This window comes from Panicum virgatum, chromosome 2N (genome assembly GCF_016808335.1).
Source record: "Panicum virgatum strain AP13 chromosome 2N, P.virgatum_v5, whole genome shotgun sequence".
NCBI classification, from domain to species: Eukaryota; Viridiplantae; Streptophyta; class Magnoliopsida; order Poales; family Poaceae; genus Panicum; species Panicum virgatum.
The window spans coordinates 47,240,403-47,267,309 of NC_053146.1; the positions used below are offsets into that span (position 1 = coordinate 47,240,403).

The 26,907-nt window shown below is 49.8% G+C and overlaps 4 protein-coding genes across 5 annotated transcripts; all 4 read right to left on the minus strand.

The window, feature by feature from the left end:
• Window positions 1-6,935: 6,935 nt before the first annotated feature.
• LOC120662690 (F-box/FBD/LRR-repeat protein At1g13570-like) lies at window positions 6,936-7,921 on the minus strand. Its single transcript, XM_039941785.1, has 2 exons — window positions 7,118-7,921; window positions 6,936-6,962 (listed from the first exon to the last, which is right to left on the minus strand). The coding sequence occupies exons 1-2, from the start codon at window positions 7,919-7,921 to the stop codon at window positions 6,936-6,938; spliced, it is 831 nt and encodes a 276-aa protein (XP_039797719.1).
• Window positions 7,922-9,079: 1,158 nt separating this feature from the next.
• Window positions 9,080-16,921, minus strand: LOC120660806 (F-box/FBD/LRR-repeat protein At1g13570-like). The gene is made up of 4 exons (XM_039939445.1): window positions 15,964-16,921; window positions 10,634-10,786; window positions 10,248-10,527; window positions 9,080-9,502 (listed from the first exon to the last, which is right to left on the minus strand). Exons 1-4 carry the CDS (start codon window positions 16,801-16,803, stop codon window positions 9,483-9,485), a joined length of 1,293 nt encoding a protein of 430 aa, XP_039795379.1. The 5' UTR covers window positions 16,804-16,921; the 3' UTR covers window positions 9,080-9,482.
• A 422-nt stretch (window positions 16,922-17,343) lies between these two features.
• On the minus strand, window positions 17,344-19,210 carry LOC120660807 (mediator of RNA polymerase II transcription subunit 20a-like). Of its 2 annotated transcripts, XM_039939446.1 has the most exons (4): window positions 19,077-19,210; window positions 18,636-18,984; window positions 18,246-18,335; window positions 17,344-17,802 (listed from the first exon to the last, which is right to left on the minus strand). In XM_039939446.1, exons 1-4 carry the CDS (start codon window positions 19,091-19,093, stop codon window positions 17,578-17,580), a joined length of 681 nt encoding a protein of 226 aa, XP_039795380.1. In that variant the 5' UTR covers window positions 19,094-19,210; the 3' UTR covers window positions 17,344-17,577. The 2 variants fall into 2 exon arrangements, with proteins under 2 accessions (XP_039795380.1, XP_039795381.1); XM_039939447.1 differs by lacking the exon at window positions 18,636-18,984 and having other exon boundaries at window positions 19,077-19,196.
• Window positions 19,211-22,346: 3,136 nt separating this feature from the next.
• LOC120662691 lies at window positions 22,347-26,245 on the minus strand. Its single transcript, XM_039941786.1, has 4 exons — window positions 24,829-26,245; window positions 24,500-24,756; window positions 23,950-24,420; window positions 22,347-22,355 (listed from the first exon to the last, which is right to left on the minus strand). Exons 1-4 carry the CDS (start codon window positions 25,508-25,510, stop codon window positions 22,347-22,349), a joined length of 1,419 nt encoding a protein of 472 aa, XP_039797720.1. The 5' UTR covers window positions 25,511-26,245.
• Between the last annotated feature and the right edge of the window lie 662 nt (window positions 26,246-26,907).

The following is a 26,907-nucleotide window of genomic DNA, read 5'->3' on the forward strand; positions in this document are numbered from 1 at the left end:
ATCCTTAAGGATGACAACTAACTCGACCTAATCATGTGAAAATAAAAGATAGATATAGATCAAACCCATATTCCTGGACTCACACACTACAAGGTAACAAATAAACAAAAAGAAGAATTAAAGAGAGAAATTTCCTAGGAATACTATGGCATGGCGCTATTCCTATGTCTAGTGTCGTGCGGTGCTAGGCCATCTCTTCCTCAACTGTTGTGGAGGAGGAGGGGGCAGAGAGGGCACTAGCTAGCGAATTGGTGCTACAGATAAAGCCATCTCACCCTCAAATGCCAAGTGTTACTCCTATAGCTTCTCCAAATCTTGTCCCACCTGGGCAAGTGCGCACAAATGTTGCCGAGGTGCTTGATGTCTGACTGACAGAGGTAGTGGACACTGTTGAAATCGAGTGGTGCCCGGTATGCTAACCCTTGGGTGAATGGTAGAGGTCCGGCCAGTAGTTGGTGCCGCGACACCATCGTTGTATGGGCCTCGTGACATGACTTCAGAGCTTCTTATTGTGAAGATCCACCGTCTCACAAGTCCCGATTATCGTTAGAGCTAGGGATGTGGCCAAACATGGTGCTCAATTATTCTCGAAATCCTCATGCACTCTCTCAAGAGCAGCTCCTCAAGCTAGTTCTCTTTTCCTTCCACAAAGAACCCAAGGCCCTCTCATGGAAGCTGGAGCTAGTTCCCGTCAAGGTAGAAGCTCATTGCCCAATAATGAGCTCTAGGTTGGGCTCGAAGAGCAACAAGGTCTTATGTGCCTTCATATGGTAGAACCAAGCAGCCACCATGGTGAATGTCAAGTTCACCCTTGTTAGCACAACAGGTGCAGCAGAGCTAGCGCAACCCACTAAATCAGCACTCAGAAGTTCGAGGAGTCGATGCATGATACGTCGGTAAATAACCTTGATGATGGGGTGGATGATGATCCGATGCCTGAGCATGCCATTGGGGAAGATCCTTGCCAAAAGTAGTGAAGCTCCTAAGTGTTCACAGGAGGGTTGTCATTGCGGGATGCAATGCCGAGGTAGCCCATGATTTGGGTGAAGGTGAGACAAAAGTTGGCTTCGCTGATGTGGAAGGCGACACCGACCATGTGCCCTTACTCACCATCCACCAATGAGAATGATGTTGCTACCCCCATGATAATCTCATTGGTATAGGTCATGAACAAGTTGGTAAAGTCTCTACAAGTGCTTGGCCGAAGTCGGCAAGGAAGACAACACAATGTAGGAATATGCATTCGACATTGTAGTTGTGAACAAGCGGTCACCGATGATGCGTTAACGTTTCTCCTCAACCAAGCTGTTGTAGAAGCCACGATAGGATGAAAATTGGAAGGCATTCAGCTATGTATCAAAGGTTTTCTACAAGGACAATAATGTCTTTTCAAGTAGCACTTAACGTAAAAATAGATAGTAGTGTCATAGAAGGTATAAAAGTTAGACTTAGTACCAAATAAGGAAGAATTTGTTCAGGTCCACAGAGGGAATGAATTCTCTTATGCAAAATCGAGAATAAAACAGCGAATATGTAGCATTGCTTAGGAAACCATCCAAGAAAGAGTAAATATAGAGCATTTACTACCCCTCAGCCATCATAGTTGCTTTCCCCAACCTATCTAGTCAACTAACCCTGTGCTATCCATTGCCTTGTAGCCACTAGGAACCCATATCTATATCAAGGTTTCAAAACAAAGAAGAATATTATAAATCAGACTTTTCCCCATTTATTATATAATGGTGAAGGACCACCCAGGCCACCTCCAAGGCTTCCTCGACCGAATCCAGTGTGCCACGAGCAAGTGGACCTGGACCAGATCCACCCCTACCACCATCCCACAAGATGCACTAGGTTTGAGGAGATGAGAGAACAAGGGAGGGCCAGTTCGGATGAGAGGAGTCTTTGTTCGTGCCGATTGAATTGAGGCCAAGGGCATCGTTTTTCCATCCATGACTAGTGTGACATGGACCTAAAAGTTCTCATGGATCGAATTGACGAGCGTGGCATGAAACATAGACATAATGTCATATAGGGAAGGAAATTTTTTCGAGTTTGGAAGGAGCCATGTTATCTTCAGTCTCGAATAAGGTATTTTCTCCATAATTAAACCCGAAATTAAAAAGAAAACTCTTATTGACCATGCACTCATAGTTGACTTGTGCGTCAATTTCTTCAAGTTGCATGTTCACTACCCGCTCATGGGGGTTTCATCTTGACCTACCCCGACTTGCTCAAGATTAAGAGGCATTGTTCCTTGTTGTTGTTGTTGTTGCATGTCCATTATCCTCCAGAAGTAGCATGTCAAAAGAAAATTTGATAACACCTTCCTAGTGATGCTAATTATACTATCCTTACCCAATCAATTAGTTCATTTATACCTGCAGGACGAGTAAATCGTTATACAAAAATAGACCATACAAAAATCATATGAAACAAAATTTGAGAATCGCTGCAGAAGCCTAGATTGGAGCACTAAGGAAACCATAATCCATAATAGTTATATGGCCCTACTCTTCGTTTCTTATGGGGGAAAAAGATTGTAGATCACTACCAAGAAAAGACAATTTAGAGTTACACAGTAGTATTTGTTGGGAATGCAACTCAGATCAATTGCTATGCCCAAAGGGGCATGTATAGAGATGTACAAAGTGCAGAAGTTTGTGTATCTACATCTAATGCCCTATCGACTCATGGTGGATCTACAACACGTGATCTTGTGTAGGAAGCATCAAATCCAACGTGCTTGTGAGTTATTGCTTCACGACATCTCGAGAAATATTGATCGCATTAGTGCAGTTAGAGTAGATGGGTTGATGCAGTAAACTGGCACACAAAATATAATCTTCAAATTACCACTTGGAGCTAGTTGTGGTTGGAGAAGAAACTGACACTATCATTGGTAGGCTAAGGCGAAGATTGCTAGGGTTTAGACAGTCAGGATATACGCTATCTATCGTGTTTTGTACACCGGCTAGTACAATATGCTGCGCTTCTCCGTAGCTTGATGGCCAACACTTCAAGGTAAGGGTTTATACTAGTTCAGGTAATTGTTGTACATCTAGTGCAGGTGTGCACTCTTCTTCTTATGTTTGAGTGCTGGGTGCTTGCAAGCGTGCAAATATGGGTGTGTGCATATGAGCGTCGAGACAAAAGAAACCCTAGCTCTACTTTTTTTATAGTTATGTGCACTGGGCTACAATGAGAGAAAGGGGCGTCTCACCCCCTGATTGACAACCCAGGCGAGAAGGACGGCAACTCTACATGTGTCCTAGCAAGAGTCTCCAAAGTCATTGTGTTACGTCAAGCGATGCTGGGTCTCGCTAGTTCGATCAGCCGCGGTGTTCCGCGTCGCTTCAGTCCTATTCACCATCCCCTTGGCAAGACATGGTGTGGGCGTGGTTGCTATACGGCCGCCATAGTCAACTAGGGCTCGCCCCGTGGCTCCACTGGCCGGGTCAACGCTTCACCCTAGGGTCGAGGGTTGGATCGCCTCTCCTAGAGCCACAAAAGTGTGTGTTGGGTACGGCTAACTCGGCGGGCCTCCGTCACCGAGGGCCATGAGTTACGCCCTGTCCTGTTGCTCTAATGGGGCGAGGGTAGACGGCTTGGGTGCCGGTCTGCGGCGTTATGATGGCCTAGCCGATAAGGAGTGCGCGTGTCGGACCCTCGGTCCGTAAATGGTGTCCCAATCTTGGTTGCCAGACTAGGCGCATGAGCATGTGTGCGTGTCACATCATCCTAGGCGTATTTGTTGCCTTCTTCTGGTCCGTCCTCGTATGCCTGTGTGGGCCTAGCAATCGGGTCGCCATCTACCGCACGGGCCCCAGTTGCAAATACCGTTCATTCCTTGGGCTCGTTGTCCTATGCCAGCCATTCTATGTTTGCCTGGCCCGGGAAGGCCTTTTTTTGGGTACCTATGGTATGTGAACCTGTCACCGACCGCTAAGTCTGGCCCACATTCCTTGCATGATGAAACCTTTCCTCAGCCCACATCTCAAGTGTTGCAACCTTAGGTATGAGTGGCATGTAAGCAAATGTGCCCTAATTGTCCCAAACTCTTCTGGTAACTTTGATGCTAGTCACAACACTTGCAACAACCATAATAGTAGAACTCTATAGCCAAGCTGTCCAAGTGGTGCCAGGCCATGGACTGTGGAAGTCCAACGTAGATGCAACTAAGCCACCTCTATGACAGCATGGTAAATGACCTCGTTATGAATCTCATAACTACACTAGAGGTGAGCCCACATGGTCAGATCAGATGTGTAGTGGCAAGATGATAAAGAGACATTGAGATATGAATCTTAATGCCCACAAGCAGGATCTACTCAGCAAAAGCCTCCTTCACATAGCTAGGTCTCGTAGACAAGGACATCGGACTAGTGGACCTCCATCTGAGCCTCAAACACTTGAAGTAGCGCGGTCCTGGCATCATAGACTACCTTGGGCCATGACGCTGGACCGTGAGAGGGCATAGACTTTGTGGATGACTCATGCATGGAGACAGTGGTGAGTCTACGACGTGATGCAAGCATGACATGGAGGTGCACATTCAAAGAGGTTTGTCATGATGCAGTACCGCAGGGATGGGCTGGTGGCTAGGCTGTCGTGTGACTATAGGGTCTAGGCATGGCTGCATGGGAGTGGCACAGAGTCATGACACAACACAGAGGGCACATAGTCAGCAAAGACCCTAACCTCGTACGAATCCATGTTGAGAGGTCCGTAGGGTGCATATTGAGCGAAGGTAAGGGAGGGAAAAGGAGAGAATAGAGTTGCTTGGAGGCTTGGCGGTGGCTAAGCCAACAACAACGAAGGCTGGAGACCTTGGTGGATTAGTGGAAACCCAAAAGCTCTAGTAACATGTTAGGAGGGTTGCCTGGATCTTTTGCTCTGCACAAAAGGAACATATATCTAGATTTACAAGTGCACAAAGCACCCTGGAGTAGCTACTAAACACATAGAGTTATATACGTATAATAATAGTAATAATATGAAAACTGCAATACAAAGGATGAACATTATCTCAAGAACTAGTAAGAAACACAAAAACATAATATGATCTAACATTGCAACTTAATAGCAGATAGGAAGATAGACCAATGTGACTCTTTAAAACATGATCATTAATTCTTCTTTTTTAAAAAGTAAGTTTTCCTTGTTCCTAAAGTGCCAAGGCTATGACCAGTTGAGCACCAGTATTAGTAAAAACAACACATGTAAAATGATTTTGATATATATTGCACAAAGCATTAATTTGTTTTCCACTATTTCCCATCTTTTTCCCTATTTATATAGACACATCATCTCAAATTGCCCTCCTACTTGGTTGTATTGTACATTGCCAAATAAACTAACCAATCCAAGAAAGCTGGAGTTCTTTCAAACTAGCGTGTGGCAGCTAGTCATGATGATGACCAACTAGCAAGACGACTAATTGCAGTACCAACCTAGCTCAGATACAATTATCATCAGTCATGGCTCTGCCGACCATCCATTCTATCAACATTGTTTCACCAAATCAGGCAATGGTGCAGCAGCTCTGATACATACTGGACTCTTCATTCCATTTGGTTGGACATTTAGGACCAAGGGACTAATTAATCGCTGCCTCGCCGTTGGATCATAGTGTGGTCTTGGCCGCCCATTTTTCTTTGCCAAAACAGCGATGTAAAATCACTTTTGGAGGGGGGGGGGGGGTAGGAAAATAGACGGGAATTGTGGAAAATAAAAAAAGGCATGTGTAAAAAAAAGACAATTCTGTGTGGTGTACTGTTATTTTGGATTCTAAGTGGCACTATTTGAAATCATTTAACTGAAGCATTTTTGAAGTGGAACAGATAATATGTAGCCCAGCTAGCATATAACATAAGGTATACAGTGGAGCTTTTAGAAGGCCCAGCATATCATGGACTTATGCATATCCTTAAAGAACAAATTCTAGAGGTACGAAGCATAGGAAATTCGAGCATTTGCTAATTGAAGTAAAGATAATTACCTTTAAAAAAGACTTGGGCAGAAGGTGAAGCTCTTCTATATGTATATAACTTGCTTTGCACATTCTCTTCAGACATTGAGCATTCATCACCAAGACTAATAGTCATTTTGCGAAGAGCTGCTGCTTTAGATAAAACCAATTCTATAAAGCACATCTCATTTGATAAACAGGAAATGTCATTAATCTTCACAACCTGAAGGCTGGCACACATCCCATCGGTCCATTGTGTATTCTGAAATTCTGCATTTGCTTCAGTTTCCTGCTCTTGATTATTGATAATCTTGAAAAAAGAAAACCCCAGAAAGTCAATCAAAGGAGACAAAAAGACTACCTCCAAACAAGAAGAAAATATGATCATTTTTATGTCAGCATTCATACCGCGATTTCGAGATCTTCAAGGTTAGGAGCATTCCTTAGCAAGCAAAACGTTGATAAAATGGCATACATTTCAAAGTGGGTAGAGAGAAACAAACTCCTTAAATTGGCAAAGGTGCATGGAAGTGTTTCCAATAAAATATCCCCGAAGTACTGAAAAAGAAAAATATTGACAGCATTGAAACTTGATGCAGATGTCACCTACTTCAAAAATCCTATTTTCTTTGATATTGGAACTTGCCCAGACCATGCTACAATTACATAAATATATAACTTTAGGCATCTGTACCCAAGTTTCTGAACAAATAACCATACTTCCACGATCAGAAGAGCAGGTTAAAATGAGAGAAATATTGCAGTGCCATCAATCATAAAGAAAGTATTTTGAGGCTAAAAGAAACTGCACAACATTCGATTTCCAACTGGATGCATTGCTTAAGACATGAATATCAATTGCTTTAGGCAACATATGAAACAACTACAATTAATTGAAGGAAAAAAAAGGAAAGTCGCGGCATATACTATTAGTTATCGTTAAAGAAGAAAGATCATTAAATTTTCATCCCAACTCCACATGATGCAGCACCTAAACAGCAAAACGACTTATGAGACAACCGCAGTAGCCAGATTTACAAATTTTACTCCATTCTGCTTAATATAATGCATTTCCATCATTTTTCTACCATGATTGATCAAACTTAAGTTAACAAACTAGGAAGATAAGATATAAATGAAATGTACCGGTTGGTAGAACGTTGAGAGAGTGAGCCTCCTAGCATGAGCAACGCCGGCAACGAATGCTCCAAAATCATCCCCGTTCACATAGGTATCAAAATCAATGGTGGCGTTGTCGAGACGCGGCAGCTCCCCAAATTCCCAGGCGTAGTAATCACACACCAAAACGATTGTTAGGCTACGGAGATTGGGTGCCGCAATCATACACGGCTCGTCGCTAGGGTTGCACACTTCGCATAGCTCGAGGACAGCAAGCAAGGGCGACCGGCTGATGATAGCCTCCAATGCCTCCTTCACCGAGAACTGGACGTCGACGAGTTTGAGCTCCTGGAGCACGGGGAAGCCGGCGAATCCCACAGGCGTGGGGCAGACGTAGCCGCCGTGCAGCTTCAGGGTCACGAGCTGGCTAAAAGAGTAGATGGAGGAGTTGATGGTCAAGCCGCAGTGGAGTCGGAGGTCCATGGACCGGACGCCCCGACGGGACAAAGCAATCAGCCAGTCGTCGATGCGGCACGAGGAGGATGAGTGCGCGTCGATGCGGATCGAGAAGTCCCGGATGCTGCCGGCGTAACGGATGAGGACGCTGTCGACAGTCGTCGGAAGCGTGCTGAGGCGGCCGTCGAGGAGGGAGAGGGACAGCGTGGGGAGCGACTCCCAGCGGCGCCGCCAGGCACGGGAGAGCGCGGAGGTGCGGACAGCGTCGCAGAAGCCGACCCGGCTTAGGATGCCTTCGATCAGGTGCTCCGGGAGGGAGGTCAGCCGATCCGGCGCCGGCGCGGCCCGGCGGCGCCGCCGGCGCGGGGGCTCCATTCGCCCCAACCCCAACTCTCGCCCCTCTCTCTTTCCCTCTTTCAGTGGCTAGGATTTTGCCTAGAGAACCTGAAACGGCAGTCCACTCTCTAGGGTTTTTAGGGCAGTGTCAGATCAGGTGACGGCTCTGCTTACGTAATCGTTTGTCGGGCGCCTTCTGTTACACGCCTGTCTTCTCTCTTCAAATGCAAGGGCGCTAAGCCCAGACCACTCCCTGTTCAGGTACACTGCTAAGCCGGTTTATAACCAGTCAGCAATGTTCTTCTCTCACATCAAATCATCACTAGCTATCCGCCACTAATCAGCAATAATTTTGGGGCCGATTGGTTTGCGGATGGCCACAGCTTGGCTCGCATGCCGTGTACAGACCTGTTGTGGCCAGGCTCGCCAGATGCCAGAGCTGTTTTATTGGTTCATGTACGCATGCGTACAGGCCCAATTCAGATGCTGTTTGGTTGCCTGCACCTCAAGCGCAAAAGCAATTTTTTGTGGCCGCATGTTCTCCCATGCGAAAAAACTTGACCTGCGGGGGATAAGACCGCCCCCACGGCATTGTTTGAGAGGTAGAATGACCTTTTCACAGGAGGCCAAGAAAACCCCCGAACCCCTGTCCACCCGTACACGGGGCCCGTCGCCTTGTGAGTTAAGCCGGGCTCCACAGTGTTTTGGACATGAGGCATGCGAGGGGTTTTTTTTAACCAGAGGCAGAAATTCGCCCCTTCCGGGGATCGAACTCACGACCTCCGAAGTGCCGCTGCCGATTTTCTTTTATCTCTGGAGCGTGGCCGGGAGGATCCTTTTGCATGAGCGCAGCCTGGCCGAGTAGGTGGACCGAGAAACCAAACACGTGGAGCGTGCATCCCACGGGCCCAGTTGAGCTGCATGCAGCAAATCAATCAGGCCTTTTCTTTCGCAACAAATCAACACAAACTACCAGCCATAGCTAGCCGAACAGAATGAATATTTCCTTAACAATGATGATTGCAAAGTGTACTACTCTGTCAGTTCCAAATTAAAATTTGTTTTGACTTTTCTAAATTTATAACTTGTACTACGCACCTGCATTGCATCTGAATGTACACTGTATTCTGAATACATAGTAAAAAAATATATATTTAGAAAAATTAAAACAACCTACAATTTAAAATAGAAGGAATGTACTGTACTAACTATTTCAGGATTAAGAAATGGTAATGTGCTCGCATACAGACTACCCCACACGCGGCTGGCAAAAACATTCTGGCGCTCAACTAAACAACAGGATAACCATACCTCGCCTACTTAGGCCAAGTCTGTAAGATTATATTACTGCTTCCAATGCAGAAAACTGTCTGCAATCTCACACAAAACATGTGTAAATCCGTAGCAAACTACTGATAGAGCGTCAACTCCTTTCTGAAATAGAAGACAAAAACTACTACTTGGATAAGCCATCTTTTGTCTTTCCTATCCGAAATTCTGGCCTCAAAACACCCATTTAAACAAAATATAGGACCACCGGCACCTCATTCAAGTGAACCAATTTCACACATAGTATGCTCAGAAGATGCTCCCTATATATCTAATAGCTTCCTGCCGCACCTGCATGAGGAAAGCAAACTGTTCAATCGTACAATTCATCACAGCAACATGAAGCAGACGAAATGAAGTGTACTACAGAGCACCACTGCGTTTCTGCATACTGATTATCATCTAGCAGCAGCTGTTAAGAAACTCAGCAAAAGCATATGCATAGTTCTGACTGCTTAGCAATTATCGGATGATTCTGTTGTGTACCAAACACTGAATGTGATTTCCATTTCTACGAGCTCCCGAGATGAATTGTTTCATCAACCTAAAATGGAAAGATAAATATATAGAACTAAAGTACGCAAAATGTTCCTTTCTCCTCCCAGTATTGTTCCTATTCCTGATAGCAGCAATGGCTGCTTGAATACATAGCAAAAAGTAATAGAGGAAAAAGTAATAATCAAAAGCTCAATCTCTCTAGGGCAAACGAACAACAAAACAGCAGTAATCACTTCGGCAGGAATACATTAATCTTCAATAGAAGCAATGGCTGCTTGAATACATAGCAGGTGCCATTCTTCATGGAGGCACAGAAAACTTCAGTACAGTGTGACAGCTGAAGTTCTATATTTCTCACTTACATCAACAGGTCAAACATTCAGATGTAACTAATCACTCTTGCTGGTATTATAGACAAAATTATATAATGTCAAAATACACCACAAACTTTCAGAAAACGGAATATGGTATGCATAGAAATGTATTAGGATCAAACAGAACACAATTGATACCTGAAATCGAGTTTATAATTTCTTACCTTGAAACAGAATCTGAGCTTGAGCTGAGGCTCTTCCGCATGTTACTAACTCATTCAGTGGATCCACATGAGATAGTGAGCAATCATCGTCATGACTAATGGATAATTTGTGAAGAAGCTTAGCTTTAGAGAGAATAAGCTTCATAAAATACATTTCATTTGGAAGCCAATTGATACCGGTCATCTCCAGAATCTGAAGATTGGCACACATGCCATCAGTCCACTGTGCATTTAGTAACTCCCCATTTGCCTCTATTTTCTGCTCTTTGCCATCATAAATCTGCACAGATGAATGTAGAAAACAGAAATAAGATAAAAGCAGCAAGATGACCTTCAAAGTCCAAAAATGTAGGTAAGAATATCTGAAAGGCAACATTCAAAATTACCCGTATTTTAAGTTTTTCAAGGTTCCGAGCGCTCCTTAGGAAGCAAAACACTAACAAAATGGGGGGCAGTTCACAGAAGTGCATGAACAGTTTCAAGCTCTTCAACTTGTCAAAGGTGCATGGAAGTGTGTCCAGTATCTTAATCCCATTTACCTGAAAAATGGAAAGAACAAAGAAATAATACCAGAATATTGAAACTTGAATACTGGATGAGAATCTAAAATCGTGGATAGGTTTTTCTTTTATTTTACAGCAAGGGGGCACAAGCTCATATATTAATGGATATCGTCAAGCATGGTTCGCCTTCCAAAGCAACCTTTCACATTATTCAAGATTTCAAGGAGACTCATTTTACTACACCTGAACAACAAGATGACTCTGAGCCACAGCCCACATGTGCAAACAAGGAGGCAAACCTCAAGTATACACAAATGTAATACAACTAACCCATCAACATAATTAGGCTTTAGGCAATAAATTATTGCAATCACGCTCATATGACCCATCAGTGTCCTCATATACTGTCCCATCCTTTCCCATTGTCAGGTCTGAGCCATTTTAGTTAGCTTCTATTTCAATCCAACCACACAAGAGACTCGGAAGAGATAAAATTGTTGGAGAGAATAATTGTGTATATTCCTCCAAACCCTAGAAAGGTGGGATATATAGTTTCTGTACATGGGCCTCTATACATGGGCTCACATATACACCAACCCCCCCCCCCCCCCCCCCCCCCCCCCCCGCAGTCTGAACTACCGGTGCAGCGGTGTTCAAGACTGGACAACAAAAAAGCCAACACCCCCCGCAGTCTGAACAACCGGCGCAGCGGTGTTCAATACTGGACAGGAAGAAAGTACAAAGGGCAAATACCCCCCCCCCCCCCCCCGCCAGCCACAACTAGCCACCGGCTATGTTGAGGCTGTAGCGAAACTCCGAGAACGTCGAGGAGGGAAGACCCTTGGTGAAGATGTCGGCAAACTGGGAGGTGGTCGGGACACGGAGAACCCGAACATCGCCGGCGGCGACCCTGTCACGCACGAAGTGCAAGTCGATCTCCACATGCTTCGTCCGCTGATGCTGGACGACTGGAGTCCACAAATCCCGCTGGCTGATAGCAGTATACTGTCTCTGACAGAGTGTCATGAAGAAATGCATTCTTCACATTCACCTGGTGCACATGCCAAGAGCGAGAGAGCGCAAGCGAGAGGACCGTGCGCACAGTAGCAGGCTTCACCACTGGATTGAAGGTCTCATCATAGTCCACACCAGGCCGCTGGGTGAAACCCCGGAGAACCCAACGAGCCTTGTAGCGCTCCAGGGTGCCGTCTGCCCGACGTTTATGCGTCCAAATCCACTTGCATGTGACCACATTGCCACCAGACGGACGCGGTACGAGATCCCACGTCTGGTTAGCAAGAAAAGCCGCGTACTCCTCTTCCATCGCGCGACGCCAGTGAGGATCCGTCAAGGCGTCGCGGACAGAGGAGGGTACCGGAGAGACCCGCGGCTCTCCCTCGGTGGCGGAGAGAGTCGCGGTCTGAGACGCCATCCGCCGAGTCACCATGGGATGGATATACCGAGGATCCCGATGGATTACTGGCGGGTGGTACACCGCCGGCTCGACACGAGAGCGAGGCGGCGGAGGCGGCGGCGGCGACGGCGACGGCTCCGGTGAAGGCGTCGCAGGAGCCTCCGGAGCCGGAGGCGGCGCCAGTGTCGGCGCCGGTACACCTGCACCGCCTGTGCGTACCGCGGCGGTGCCGATGCCGGCACCGAACGACACTGGTACACCTGCACCGGATGAGCATACCGCGCAGGTGCAGTTGGAGGCAGTGAATCCAGCTCGGGGTCAGGAGAAGGTGTGGAGGAGGTGGAGTAGGGGAAATCCGACTCGTCAAACACGACGTGTCAGGAGATCAGGACTCGACGAGAGGTGAGGTCAAAGCATCGGTACCCCTTGTGGTCAGGGGAGTACCCAAGAAACACACAACGAGTCGAGCGGGGCGCCAGCTTGTGAGAAATGGTGGCGGAGGTGTTAGGGTAACACGCACACCCGAAGACACGAAGGTGGTCGTAGCGAGGAGTACCGAAAAGAGCGTGATGTGGAGTGGGAGCAGGAGAAGTAGTGGACAGAAGACGGTTAAGCAAGTAGGTTGCGGTGTGGAGGCTCTCAGCCCAGAAGCGCGGGGGCAGAGAGGCCTGGATCAGAAGGGTGCGCACGACGTCGTTCGTCGTGCGAATCATCCGCTCAGCCTTGCCGTTCTGAGGAGAGGAATACGGACAAGACATACGCAGCTGAACACCCCGAGAGAGGAAGAAGGAACGGGAGGTGGAGTTATCGAACTCACGCCCGTTGTCGCACTGGACGGCATTAATGGTGAGGCATAACTGAGTGGACACCCAGGCAAAGAAGTGGAGGAGGGTGGGAAAGGTCTCAGACTTGGCGCGTAAAGGAAAAGTCCAAGAGTAATGAGAAAAATCAACCACCACCAGATAGTATTTATAGCCAGACATGCTGAGTACAGGAGATGTCCACAGGTCACAATGAACAAGATCAAAAGCATGCGCAGCATGCGAAGAAGAAGAAAAAGAAAGTCTAACATGACAACCTAACTGGCACGTATGACAGAGGTGCTCAGCAAGAGCCCTAGTACATGGAACATCGGTACTACGACTCAGTTGAGCCAAAACGTCGTGCCCGGGGTGACCAAACCGGCGGTGCCAGGTGGTGGAAGACGGCATCACGACAAAAGCAGTAGACGAAGGAGAAGTCGAAGGCGAAGCAGCGGAAGTAGGAAGATGAAGAGTGTAAAGGGGTCCCGAGCTGTCACATCGGAGGAGCGGACGCCGGGAAGCCGAATCATTCATAGTAAGACCAGAAGAGTCAAATTCAATGGAACAAGAATTGTCAGCAGTAAACTGGCGAATGGAAATAAGGTTGTGAACCATCTGAGGAGCAACAAGGACATTGGGAAGACGAAAAGAACCAGGAGCAAAACCCACGGCAGTGACAGAAAGACAAGACCCATCACCAACTATGATGGACGAAGGACAAGAGGGGTCGGGGGGTCGGATAGAAGAGAGGATACCGGCATCTGGGGTGGTGTGCAAGGAGGCACCCGAGTCAGCGATCCACTCGGTGCTGACCGGCGGCATCAGCCCCATGGTGCTAAAGGACTGCGCCAGAGCGGCCTGGTCCCAACCCCATGCCAGGTCGGCTGCTGGCTGGGCTGAGGCGCTGAGCGGGCGGGGTCCAGGACGGCGCGAAGAGGGGGGCAGCACCGGTGAACATGGCTGCCGGCTGGAGCTGAGGACGAGGCCCCCCCTCCCGGACCCTGGAAGGGCCACATCGAGATGCGCCCTGACCATGAGTTGCTGAAGGATGGCCAGAGCGTACCTCCAGGAGCAGGGGCAGGAGCGGGAGCCGGAGCCAGAGTCGGCGCGCCCCGACGGCACCCACTGGTACCAGTACCCCCAGAAGCAGGGCCACCAGTACCACCACCACCTCCCCCCCCCCACACACCTCCGGCCTGCCCGGTGGGAGCAGCACCAAGGAGGGAGGTGGCAGGAGCGGCGGAGGAAGCTGGTGGAGTAGCAACGAGCGCGGTGGGGGTGGACGAGGACGATCCGAGCGCAAGACCCCTGGTGATCTCCTCGAGGGCGAGGTCGTCCCGGACCTGCAAGAAGGAGGGGAAGGGCCGCTGGCGGGTGATCCATGTCTTCAGGTGATCATAGGGGCTGCTCAGGCCGCGCACGACATTGAGCACCAAGACCCGATCAGACACCGGACACCCAAAGTCGTGAAGAGCATCAGCCATGCCCTTCATCCGCCGGCAGAACTCACCGACAGAGAGGTCCTCCTGCTTGAAGGTGCGGAAGCTGGCGTCGAGCTGGAGAGCGCGGAACTCGGCGTTGCCGAGGAACTGCCCCTTGAGCGCCACCCAGGCCTGTCGCGCTGTGCCGCCGTGGGTCCTGACGGGGTCCTGAAGATCTAGGGAGATGGTCCCAAAGATCCAGGACATGGCGACGCTGTCGAGGCGCATCCACACCACATCCCGCACCTCGATCGGCGTGTCGAGGAGGACGTGGTCGTCGAGAGCGTAGCGGCAGAGGGCGAGGAAGACCTGGTCCCGCCAGTGTCCGTAGAAGGAGGACGTGGGGTCGAGGAGGACGGTGACCAGGGCCCTGATGTTCTGGACGCCGACGGCCTGAAGGTGGAGCTGTACGACCATGAAGTCGGTCGGGTCGTGCCGGGGTCCAGATCCAGAGGGCGGGGCCTAGTGGGAAAAGGAGGTGGCGTGCTCGACGAAGGGGACGGAGGGCCGCGGGCCGGGAAGGAGGATGTAGTGCTCCGCCTCAGCGACCCGTCGAGCGAGAGCATCGGCCGTGGCGCGCTCGCGCTCCCAAGCGAGGGCGGCCACGCGGGCCTGCTTCTGGACCGCCGCGGCCTCCGACTTGGCGGCGAGGAGAGCCGCGGCGAGAGCGGCGTCGGCCTGCTGCCCACGGAGTGCGGCGGCGGCGAGTGGTGCATCCTCGGGCGGCATCCCGGGCCCAGGCCACGCGGGAGAAGCCTCAGGAAGGGCGGCGTCGGCAGCGGGCTGCTTGCCGGCCGCGACAGCGGCGCGATGGGCGGCGGCGGCGGCTGCGGCCCCTGCGCCCGCGGCCCGCGTGCCGGCGGCGGGCGCCAGCGGCCCAGGCGGCGCCTGAGGCGGGGGCCCAGGCAGCAGCACGCCTCCCGCGCCCTCCGCGTCCGCGGCCCCTGTACCTGCGGCCCCCGCGCCCGCACCACAAGCAGCAGTGGCGGCGAGGTCGGACAGGGGCGCAAGGGCCACCAGGGCGGCGGCGGCCGTGGCAGGGGTCCCTCTGGCGGCGGATCCGGGCCACCCGGCCAGAACAGGGGTCCAGGCGGCAACGGAAGCGACGGATCGGGGCCAAGCGGCCGGAGTAGGGGACGCGGCGGCGCCAGGGCGCCAGGCGGCGGCGCCTGCAGAGGACGCAGCGGCCGGCCAGGCGCTTGGCGCAGAGGGAGCGCCAGCAGTAGAGGAAGAGGAGGGGAGGGGAGGGGAGGGAAGGAGGAGAGAGGAGGAGGCGCCGGCGGCCGGCCATGGCTGCCGGCGCCGGCGGCGGCTGGGTAGGAGAGGGAGGAGAGGGAGAGAGGAACCCGAACCGTAGGCTAATGATACCATGTTGGAGAGAATAATTGTGTCTATTCCTCCAAATACTAGAAAGATGTGATATATAATTTATGTACATGGGCATCTAGATGGACCTCTATACATAAGCTCACATATACACCAACAAAAATGAACATTTGGAAGAGCAGAATATACCGGTGCATAAAACGAGCAGAGCCTAAGCTTCCTAACTTGAACAAGCCCAGCAAGAAACTTGGCGAAATCTCGTTCACCAACATACTCCCACAAATCAATGACAGCGGAGTTCAGGCATTGCAGCTCTGCAAAATTCCAGCCATAATCGATATTTGAGCAAATTGTTATGTGGCGCAGATTGGTTGCCCGGATTTCCCATTCTATGAAGTCGCCCCCAACTATGCAGACTTCGCATAGTATCAGCTGCTCGAGTAATGGGGATGTCTCAATGATCTCCTCCAGTTGGTACTCCCCGTTCTGATGTAACCTCACAATGGCAAGGCTTAGCACTTTAAGGTTCGGAAACCCCTCGAAGTCCGGTGGTAGCGGCGGTATGTCGCATGCGAAGAGGTCGATGGAGACGAGGCGGCGCCAAGAGAAGACGGTGGAATGAACGGTGAAGAAGTTATAGGGGAACGGAGGACTGAGTTCGAGATCCTCTACGCCGCCGCGGCGGGAGAGGACGAGGAGCCAATCGTCTAGGCGGCGGGCAGAGAGCTCGTCGAGGGAGACGTCGAAGCGCCGAACACGGCCGGAGCAGCGGGGGAGGACGCAGTCGACGGTCCAGAGCGACTGCTGGCCGATGCGGGTGTAGATGTCGATGAAGGGGAGCGACTCCCAGCGGCGACGCCAGGCGCGGCAGAGCGCGCAGGTGCGGACGGCGTCGCGGAGGTCAAGGCGGGTGAGGATCTCGTCGAGTACCTCCGGGGGCAGAGAGAGCAGGGCGTCGGACGCCGCCGCCGCCGGCACGGCCGTGGCATCACGAATCCGGCGCTTCTTGAGAGGGCGACGCGGCGCCATTTCATCAGCGATCGGGCGTTGCCGCCATTCGGTGGGGAGGATTTGGTGGAGATCAATTTCGGTGTGGTTTTCCTCTCCGTGCGGACTGCGGATTGCGGGGCAGCGGCCAGCGGGGCTATGGTATGGCGGGAGAAAATGGCGCCAAATGTACCCTCCGCGGCTCCGCCCCGCCCGTGCGAAAACACTCGCGCTCGGAGCTCTGACGTTCCGTCGGCTTACATGTGGGAACCACACCTGATGTGCCCGAATGTCAGCAACCACGTCACTATGGCCCTATATTAGAGCAAGCAGAAAACCCAAGTCGAAAGAAATAATTGAAGTGATGTCTACATCGACACATTAAAATAATACACTTTGATTTAGCGTGCATTAGTGATTAGTGTCATCGGATCATTTAATCTAGGCCGATCATACTGTAGAACATCGTCAATCATGGTGAGCTCATGAGTCAAGAACATTGGGGATCTGGTGGAGTTTCTACTCCAATAATACTGAAAATTGTATTAGAGCTCCTAAGCTAGACTCATGGATACCCACCTCTGAATAATTGACGATATTCATCTGCCCAGTTATTCCTCAAATATAAGAAAAAAATGTAAAGTTTCTAATTTGAGTCTCAATAAAGACATCAAGGTGGTGTGGCAGCTTAATCAGAAGAGAATGAAAGTACAAACCATTTGCATGTCAGTACATAAGATACATCCAGTCCGTGCAAATGCTACGCAGATCAACAAGTTATACAGGGCATTTTTCTCCAAAGCTTGATCTTTAGAGCTAGCCCCTGACTGTAGCCATGAGCTGCTGCAAGCAAGTTGCATACTGAACTGCAGTATGCTGGAAAGAATATTGATCTGAAAGCCCATATTCTGAAAAGTTCGATTCTACATGAATGAAATGACCAGGTAATGACTTCTTCGCAACTGTTTCCTGCCATATGTCAAAGAAGTCTTCCATGATTGCCCTGGATTTTTCGATGGAAGATAGGGGATAATACTCTACCTGCATACAGAGTAAGAACAAAATTAAAGCTCGCTGGCAAACTTGGGCAACAGAAGCAAAAGTAAGTGTGCATGGCAGGCAAGTTTTCTGCTATTGTTTTTTGCTCAATTGTTTCTATTATTGCCAGTGCTAGAGAAGATATAGATGCACTATTGCACTTTCAAACTGCAGTCCTAGTAGTGAAGCAAGTGAACCTTGGATCACACGTTTTTCAAGTAAGAAAAGACACTATGTGACACAAAGTTCGTCGAGCTTAACAATAAACTCTACTAATTATCAGCAGAGGATGTTCTATAGGAGTAGTAGTTTAGACTAGAATACTTTCATACAGTATTTTACCAAATATCAATTTTACATTGTTACTTCACAGCATTTGGTTTGATTTTTATCACAGGACTCCAATGAATACAAGAGACATTCAAGACAAGAAAAAAGAATGATACCTCCATCATGATTCCTCTCAGTGATTCAGAATTATTAGGAGCACATTTTCCTATCCTCAGGCAGAAATCACCCAGTTGATACTGAAATCCCTGGAGAAAAAGGGTTTATAAGTATCTGAAACAATTGAAATTGTATACAAGACTATGAAAGCAAAGAGGTTAACATAGGGAAACAGAAAGGAACCCCAAATCCAATATAATCAGGAATCGCAGATTTGTTTCGCTTGGTAGAAGCAAAGACAGGATGAGTGCGTTGAGTTTGATTGAAAAAATTAGTTCGGATTCAAGCACATTTGCACGCTATCGCTCGGACTAAACGAAAACAAGACGTATACGCGCAAATCCCTAGATTTGGGCGTCAAATCTGAAACCAGAAGGGCAGGAGGCGACCTCGAAGTTGAGGGCGACGCGGGCCTTGTAGGACTGGAGCTTCTCCATGACCTGGGGGAACGCGGCGTCGGCCTGGAGGACGAGGCGCGCCGCGCGGACGATGGAGAAGTAGAGCCCCGGGCGCTCGTGGAGCGCGACGCCGAGGAGCTCCCTGGGCAGGTCGGGGTGCTGCTGCCCCTGCTGGCCCGCGGGCACCGCCGCGCCGTCCCGGGTCATGGCGCGGTAGAAGAAGATGGAGGTCTTCCAGCGCCCGTCCTTGACTCCGCCGAGGGACTCCGCGCAGCCGCACGCCTCCAGGAGGATCTGGCTGTTGAGCGTCACCCCGGGGCTCGGGTGCCAGTGCATCAGCCTGCGCCGCCGAAAACCCGCGGGGGTGAGGGAGAGCGCGAGGAGAAAGAAAGAGAGAGAGAGGAAAGATTACGTGATGGGAGAGCACGGTACCACTTGACGGCGGGCATGGCGTCGGCTCGGAGGGGCGCCGGCGCCGGCGACGACGAGGGTTGCAGTCGGAACAGCTTCGCCGGGGGGCACTCGTGGGCCTCCTGGCAGTGGTAACGAAGGGGATCGATGCTATTACGAGGCGGCCCGAAGTACAAAACTGGGCCTGCAGAAGGGATCCGCCAAATATGGAGGCCCAACGATGTGGCCTGCTACTCGATCGACCATTGGGCTGCCGCGGTGGTGTTTATGCAGCGAATTGCTGTACTCAAATTTCTACTACCTTTTCTTTTTTTTCTCTGCAGGAAATCGGTGTATTCGCATTTTCACACCGTGCATCTTGTTGTTGGGATCAGCCGTCTCGAGGGTCGGAGGTTGCCCGAGGTTACGAGGAGGAGCAGCCAAGATGGCCGAAGGTTTGCTCGAGCACCCGAAGGTCGACTTCGAACCCGAAGGTCTCCTAAAGCACCTGAAGGCCGACTTCGAACCCGAAGATCTCCCTGAAGCGCTCGAAGGTCCCCCAAGAGCTTCGGGGTAGCGTTCCGCTCACGAATCGGATAGAGTAGACAATTTGTACACTCCAACCTGTATGAAATGACCTCCGGCCCGAAATATTTTGAGAATATCCCGGGCAGGTAGGGGTATTATAGTCACTATGTAACAAAAGTTAGGGGTATAAATACCCCTCAACCAATCTGTACTGGACACATGCTAATACGAAGGTGAAATTCTGTCATTTTGTCTTGTCCAACCTTCGTGTATGCTCCTTGATTGGGTGATAAGGAAGCCGAGAACCCAACACATCTAATTTTCGTTGCCTAATCTTTAAAAAACTCTAATTTTCCTTTCCATCCTAAAAAAAAAATCTGGTTTTCGTTGCACGTGGAACAGGGCCTCGTCCTTTTTTTTTTGTGAAGCGAAAATGCAGGATCCGAGGACCAGCTTGGCAGCTTCCGTGATCCTCCAATCCAATCCATTCCAGGGTCGTCTCAAGCAGAGGACGAGGAGGCACGATGATAGATGCTGCAGTAGCTAGTACAGGCAGCACGAATGGGCGTGGCTCGGTGTCGCTTCGGGGTGATGGTTTGCGAAACCATCACCAGAAGGAACCACGAGCGTTTCTATTTTCTTCCTCATTCTTTCTTCATCACCCAAAAGAATCACGAGCATTTCTATTTTCTTCCTCGTCATTTATTCTACCTCTGACTCCCTCCGTCCACCACTCGCCGCTCAGCACCTCCCCCACCCCCACCGGTGCGGGTGGGCGCCAGCTGGTGCGAAGCTTCAGCGGGACCCTAGACCGCCCGCCGGTCACCCTCCCACCGGCGCCGCCACCACCTCCCGCCACCGCCGCCTCCGTCCGTTGCCATCTCCTCCTCCACTCTGGCGCCTGTCCAACCGCCATCTCCCACCGGCCGGTCGGCGATAGGGACGCCCCTGCGCCCACCTCCTCTGTCAGGCCAGCCTGCTGCCGTCGGCCCTCTCTCTATGGCCGGTAGGGAGTAGCAGCCCTCGGCAGCCCAAAAACTCGAACCCAAAACCCTAACCTAGCATGGCAACGGCGAGCGGCGGTGTGAGCTGAAGGAAGGAGCAATGGCGGGATTAAGTGGGGTGAAACAGTAATTGAGCCAAAATTATCTAAATGTCTGCTTTCAAACGATGGCATCGTGTGTGCGATGTATAGCTTCTACGAGCACGAATCTGCCGGCGAGCAGAGCGTCCGAGGCACGCGGCGGCGGTGGCCGGCACCCGAGCTTTGGATGCGGCACTGCTCTCTAGGACTCTAGCTCCAGCGTGTATCTACTTGGGAGTAGACATGATCATGTATCGGGTCGAGTCGGGTCAAAAAAACCGACATTTTTTTTCCTTCGGCCCGTACCCGGCCCGATCCGACCATCAGGCTGAATTTTTTGGCCCAAACCCAACCCGTCACATGGTCGGCCTAGGTCGGATTCGGGTCGGATCGGGTCAAACCCGATTTTTTATGGACAAAATTTGGGTCAGGTCGAGTTGGGTCAGATTTTGGGTCAAAAAATTCGGCTCAAGCCCGGCCCGTTTTTTGTCGAATCAAAACAAATTTGGCCCAAGCCCGGCCTGCACATTAATCAGGTTAGGTCGGGTCGGATTTTTTTCGAACAAATCGAGTCGGGTTCATCGGGTCGGATAACCCATGACCGGGTATACTTGGGAGCACGCGTTCAGGAACTCGAGCAGCTGTCTTAGCTTTCTGTCATACTTTTCGATCAGGCCAGGATCTTCGGGCTGGATGACTACTGTTTTTTCCCTGACAAAACAGTGAATGATGCAGTTTCCGAGCAGTTCCCCGACAATATCATCCACCCCACAAGGATGAAGAAAGCACGCGTGATTATTTCAACTCGAGTCGTGCGGCACTGGCACGGCCGGCGAATGATCGATGCAGGCCTCGCGCGCAGGGCACGGTGGCTGTGCGCCTATGCCGGAGCTCCCATTGCCGGCCGGCGGACAGGATCATGGCCTGCCTTTTCCGACCAGGCGCCGTGAGTAGTGGGCCTCTCGAGTCGTCTCAAGTCCAATCCACAAATGTGATCCTGCGGAGTGCAGGAGCGCGCGGTGCATGCACATAACTGAACAAGTGCTGCGTGCTAATGCAGAGATCGATCAGTGTTCGGCACTGAGCTGACACTCAGCAGTAATCAAAACGTACATGCCGCTCGCATTGCAGATTTGCAGTAGTAGTGCTGCGTGATTGCAGTCGCAGAGCTGTGGATCAACCCAATGCGACACCCAAAGCTTCCAGGTGATGCGTGGTCGTTGACGATGCAATGGCAGCCCCGAGTGTGGTGGTTGAATCCACGTCACAGTGCTGGTGCTCAACTACGTTTGTTCCCTGCCACTAAGGGCGTCCGCAGTGCGCCAGCAATTTGCGCCGGCGATTTGAAGGAGAGAGAGAGGGACGGCAGGCGCTCGGGACTCACGCACGTGAGAGGCGAGCGTGCGAGCTAGCGACTACTGTGCAGCCACTATTCATCGATTAGAAAAATGAAATCGCCGGCAATCTCGTCATCTGCGACGGTTCGAGGGAGCGACAATAATGGGCCATTTCGGGGTTGTGGTTTGGCATCATGCATGCGGAGAAAAAAGCAGCACTACATGCATGCTAAGATCTGCAGACGGCGACAGATCTACCGGCCGGATGCATGCATCAATGCATGCACGCGGCAGTGGGTTGGTTGCCCCGTTGAGCTCTTTGAGGTCAGTCTAAGAAAAAGTGTTATGAAATTATTATGAACATTAAATTTGCTGACATAACATAAGAGAGAAAGATGAGTGTCATAGAATATGAAAGGAGTGTTATTATTATGACACCCCTCCGAATCGATTATCTAATTTACGGTCTTAATAACTGTACTACGATAACATTTCTCGCCGAGATTGGCCGCCCGTGGGAGTGTCGCATGCGTGGTGAAGCTTCTTCCGCGCAAGGCGGGCGCAGCTTCCGAGATCGAGCCCGGCCGGGGCCAGCACCGCATGACCGCAATTGGCGAGTGATGATTGGTTGTTTTTTTATATTTTTGGGCGCACTGCGAAGGAGTAGGGATAGGAATAATGGTGGCCGTGCAAGGATAAACTTACCGGCGGTAAGTCATTTACCGGACCGCACCGGTAACGGAAAAATACCGAAAACCGGAGGTTTACCGGATTTACCGGTCGGTAAACCAATTCAAATTTGAAACCACCGAATTTCGTATTTTTCGACCGGTTTCCGTTGTAATTTCGGTGGAATAGGCTGCATAATTACCGAAAAATGTTGACCACGGTAGAAAACAACAAATTGTGTTAAGAGAAGTGTAATATTTTCAGAGAATTATATCTAATTCTTATATATAATAGTTCAATATGCATAATGATTTTCTTACAAAGCAAATATTAATAGAATTGACGTAAAACATATGTATATCAATACAAACCACAATCCAAATGCAATAAAATATAGGTTCAACTTGTTAACACAATTTATAGGTTCAAATAAAATATAGGTTCAAATAATACAAGTCTCAAATAGTTAACACATAATATACTCTAAAATTTTTATTTCGGTGTTTTCCCATAGGAAAACCTTACGACCGACCGGAAATTGTTGATGACTCCCATTGTAACGTCGAATCCTATAAAAAGGAATAAATAAAATGGGTGAGAAGATGTAAAAGAAATGAATGCAAGTGAGAAAATAAGATGTGTTACCTACATATTTAGGTACTCATTCGGAGGGATCTTGCTCTGGGGGATATTCCTGATAGTACATGTGAGGATTTCCATATGGGAGATATCCTTGATAGTACATATGGGGATATCCATATAGAGGACGCGGAGGGACAGCCATCGGATGTGGTTGTGGTGGCCACACAAAGGAGGGTGCCGACGGGTAGCTGTAGGTGGAACTGACAGAGGTAGAGCTACCATCATCCTCACCGTCGTACGGGCCTAATGGACGAGTATTGCTTCTTGTGCGACGTTGAGAGCTGGGTGCTCCATGATCTTGATCTTGTGTGGCATGAGTGAAGGCAGTCTCTCCCGTAAATCTCATAGCACCAGTTGGAGCACCACTAGTAGAAGCACCACCACGATCATCCCCATCATCATCGTCATTGTCATCACCACCCTCATTGCCATCACCATCATCGTCATCGTCGTCGTCGTCATCATCATCACCACCACTACCACCATGTCCATCATCACTAGGCTCTGGTGTGGTATCGTCAGTGCCAATGCTTTCCTCCTCAACGTCACCCTTTCTTTGTTTTTTTCGTTTAGACTGATTTGGAGGAATTTTGGTCTTTCTTTTCCCTAGGTGGGTGTCACCAATATTCTCTCTGGCCCAATCATCAACATTTACTGGCTCACCCACCCTACGTGCGAGGTCAGTCAAGATCTGAGCAGGCACAGTCTTGTCTGCTTCAGTCTTGTAGTGGCGTGATGATCTATATTCAGTTGACATCATCCATATCATAAATTGATCTTTCTTCTTCATAAAACTCTCCAGAAACATATAGTTAGTGCCAAATCTTGTTGCATTCCATTTAACTAGCTCCCCACCAGTGGCACTCTTAAACATGGAGTGCACACTATTAGAATTGTATAACCATTGACAAATATATTGGGCACTCTGAATCATGGCCTTGTGATCATCCCACTTTCCAATATCTTTAAGAATGAGGTTGATCGTGTGGGCAAGACATGGCTGCCACACAATGTGAGGGTACTCCTCTGCCAACAGCTTGCAAGCCTTCTTAAAGTTGCTGCCATTATCAGTGACTATCTGAATCACATCTTCTGGCCCTATATCGTTCAGAACAATTGTTATCTCCTGCAAGTTGTTGGAATCCATTAGAAAACTACAAATTCTTACAAATGTCATGATCCATTAGAAAAATACAAATGATTACCTTAAGTATGAGATGATGATCTTGTATTTTTCCAGTTACATCAATAGACTTCCAGAAGTACATCATTCCATTGCAATATACCAAGAAGTTGATTACGCTATTGCGAGAAATACCGGTCCATGAATCACATATGATAGTGGCACCATACTCAGGGAACTCTTGCTTCCACTTGTTGATCTCCTTCTTTATCTCCTCCACGTTCTCTGAAAGATATTTTCCATCAATGTCCCTCCCAGTTGGGATCGTGACCCCAGTACCTGCATGCAATAATCACATATGATCCGGGATGTACAATACAAATTGGCATGCAATAATAAATGATTATTTACCTTGTTTCTGTGTCTCTATGATGGCCGCCCTAAAGTAAGGGTCATCTACCTTCCGTCCAGGAATACCAACGGAGTGGCAAGCCTTTGACCACGCCCTACCCAGCAACTCTCTCGCAGTCCTCCCCTTAGACGTCCAAGGCCCCGTATCAATCCTCTGCTGCCTCGGTCCGGAAGCAGTAGCAAGGTTATAGTCCCTTGCCCGCTCGGGGATATGTGACCGACTCCTAGAAAACATCCTCCCAATTGGTCTAGAGCCACCACCTGGATCCCGTGCCTGGCCTGATCCAGAACCACCACCCCTCTCATACCTTGGACCAGCCCTTTGCCTAAACTCATACTCTTCCCGTGAATGTCTCAAAGCTTGCTGCAACTCATCATCCTGCTCTTCTTCTTCTTCTTCCTCACCTTCAAAGTCAACATATTGAGTACTTCGAGCTGCAGCATCTCTCCTACGTCTATCTTGCTGTCTTTCATACTTCTTCGCCTTTATCTTGTCCAACTCACTAATGAAAAAGTTCTTCACCGCGGGGGGAACCGAAGGGCAATCAATAACATCATGACCTCTATGTGCCAAGTGGTCCTTGAACCGTGTTGCCCCTCCACCGCTCTTTGATGTGCCACAATACTTGCACTTGAAACCCGATCCCCTTTTTTCTCCATGCTCCCAAACAGGGTCAACCATTTACCTGCAACGGTGCAACATTCATACACATGCACATGCATATTCACATACCAAAAAAACATGCACATTCTCAATTTGTCATAACACATGCATATTAATTTTCACATTTGTACTCATACACATACATAACAAAACATGAATAACAAATACATGCACATTCTCGTTTTCTAATCCATAAAAACATTGTATACTTCTACTAATACTTATATTACACTACTTGCTACCATAAAAAAATTCAAACAAAAAAAACCTTACCCACAGCAGCCGGATCCGGTCGGTAGGGAGAAAAACCGGTCGGAATCAAAGATTTACCGGCCGGAACTTCCGAAAACCGCAAAACCCGGAGCAAGCGGAAGCTACGCGCGACCGGCGACGAAATCCGGCCGAAACACCCCGATTTCCGCTCGGGAAATGACGGGAGCGGCCGGCAGCGGCACCGGCGCCCGCGCCCGCCCGGAAACCTCTTCTTGCCGGTCGGAAACCGCCTCCACGAGCGCGGAAACCGGTGGGATCCGGTCGGAAATCGCCGGGAGCCAAGGAGGGAGCAGCTCGGGTGTCGGAGGACTGGAGGAGGAGAAATGGGGAGGGTGGACGGCTGCTCGGGGCGTGCGAATGGATAAGGTGAGTCGTTCAACAGTAAAAGCTCATTTTCTTTTTTTTTTACACAACATATGAGGTTACATTTCAACAAAAAATATTAGTCCAAAATGCTCATAAAAATGTCTAGTTTTTTATCAGATTTTTACCCTATTTTATATAATTTTTTTGAAATTTTCAAATTTGAAAACGGTAAATGCGAAATATCACCGAAATCCATTTCTCGGACACTACCGGTAACGGTAAATTTTCCGGTAAACCGGATTTACCGGTCGAAATTTTTTTCCATGTGGCCGTGGGTGTGGCCGCAGTTGGCCGAGCAGAAAAATCGCCGGCCGGTGTGCGACCAAACTATAGTAGTAACCTAACAGGTGACGCATCATCGATCAGGATAACCATGGTGTGGTGAGCCGTGAGCGCCTGCGCCCTCTTTCCGCACGCCGAGTAAAACTCAGCACAGCACCACCACCACCACCATGCGTCCATGCCACTCCACTCGTGCTGCCCGGCCACCTTGCCTACCAACTTATTACCGAGTGCTCCACAAACAAATCGCGGGAGCGACGTCGATATCGTAGCAGCGCCGTGAAAAGAAAACCGGCTGCCGCGGAATAACCCAGGCGATTCGTGCGGCCGTGCAAGTCTCGCGCCGCGCCGTGCCGTGGGAGAACCACCGGCGGCGCCCGCCTGCCGCCAACGCGCCGGAGCGAGTCCCGGCCGGCTTCCGCTCGTTTCTTCTGGTCGTGGGTGAGTGGGTGCTCCACGAACCTCGACGATCGATCGCGTGCGCGCGCGCCACA

What these genes read in the sequence shown, in the direction of transcription:
- LOC120662690 (XM_039941785.1), bottom strand. Translation starts at nt 7,921, where the DNA reads ATGGAGCCCCCGCGCCGGCGGCGCCGCCGGGCCGCGCCGGCGCCGGAT. An exon ending in TCTCAACGTTCTACCAACCG is followed by an intron (nt 6,963 to 7,117) that starts GTACATTTCATT and finishes TTTGCTGTTTAG; the next exon opens with GTGCTGCATCATGTGGAGTT.
- LOC120660806 (XM_039939445.1), bottom strand. Translation starts at nt 16,803, where the DNA reads ATGGCGCCGCGTCGCCCTCTCAAGAAGCGCCGGATTCGTGATGCCACG. An exon ending in TCTGCTCGTTTTATGCACCG is followed by an intron (nt 10,787 to 15,963) that starts GTATATTCTGCT and finishes TCCATTTTTCAG; the next exon opens with GTAAATGGGATTAAGATACT. An exon ending in AGCTCAGATTCTGTTTCAAG is followed by an intron (nt 9,503 to 10,247) that starts GTAAGAAATTAT and finishes TTCCTCATGCAG; the next exon opens with GTGCGGCAGGAAGCTATTAG.
- LOC120660807 (XM_039939446.1), bottom strand. An exon ending in GCGTCGCCCTCAACTTCGAG is followed by an intron (nt 18,336 to 18,635) that starts GTCGCCTCCTGC and finishes CTTTTTCTCCAG; the next exon opens with GGATTTCAGTATCAACTGGG. An exon ending in TGAGAGGAATCATGATGGAG is followed by an intron (nt 17,803 to 18,245) that starts GTATCATTCTTT and finishes CTCTGTATGCAG; the next exon opens with GTAGAGTATTATCCCCTATC.
- LOC120662691 (XM_039941786.1), bottom strand. Translation starts at nt 25,510, where the DNA reads ATGGTTGACCCTGTTTGGGAGCATGGAGAAAAAAGGGGATCGGGTTTC. An exon ending in CATAGAGACACAGAAACAAG is followed by an intron (nt 24,757 to 24,828) that starts GTAAATAATCAT and finishes TATTGCATGCAG; the next exon opens with GTACTGGGGTCACGATCCCA. An exon ending in ATCATCATCTCATACTTAAG is followed by an intron (nt 24,421 to 24,499) that starts GTAATCATTTGT and finishes AACAACTTGCAG; the next exon opens with GAGATAACAATTGTTCTGAA.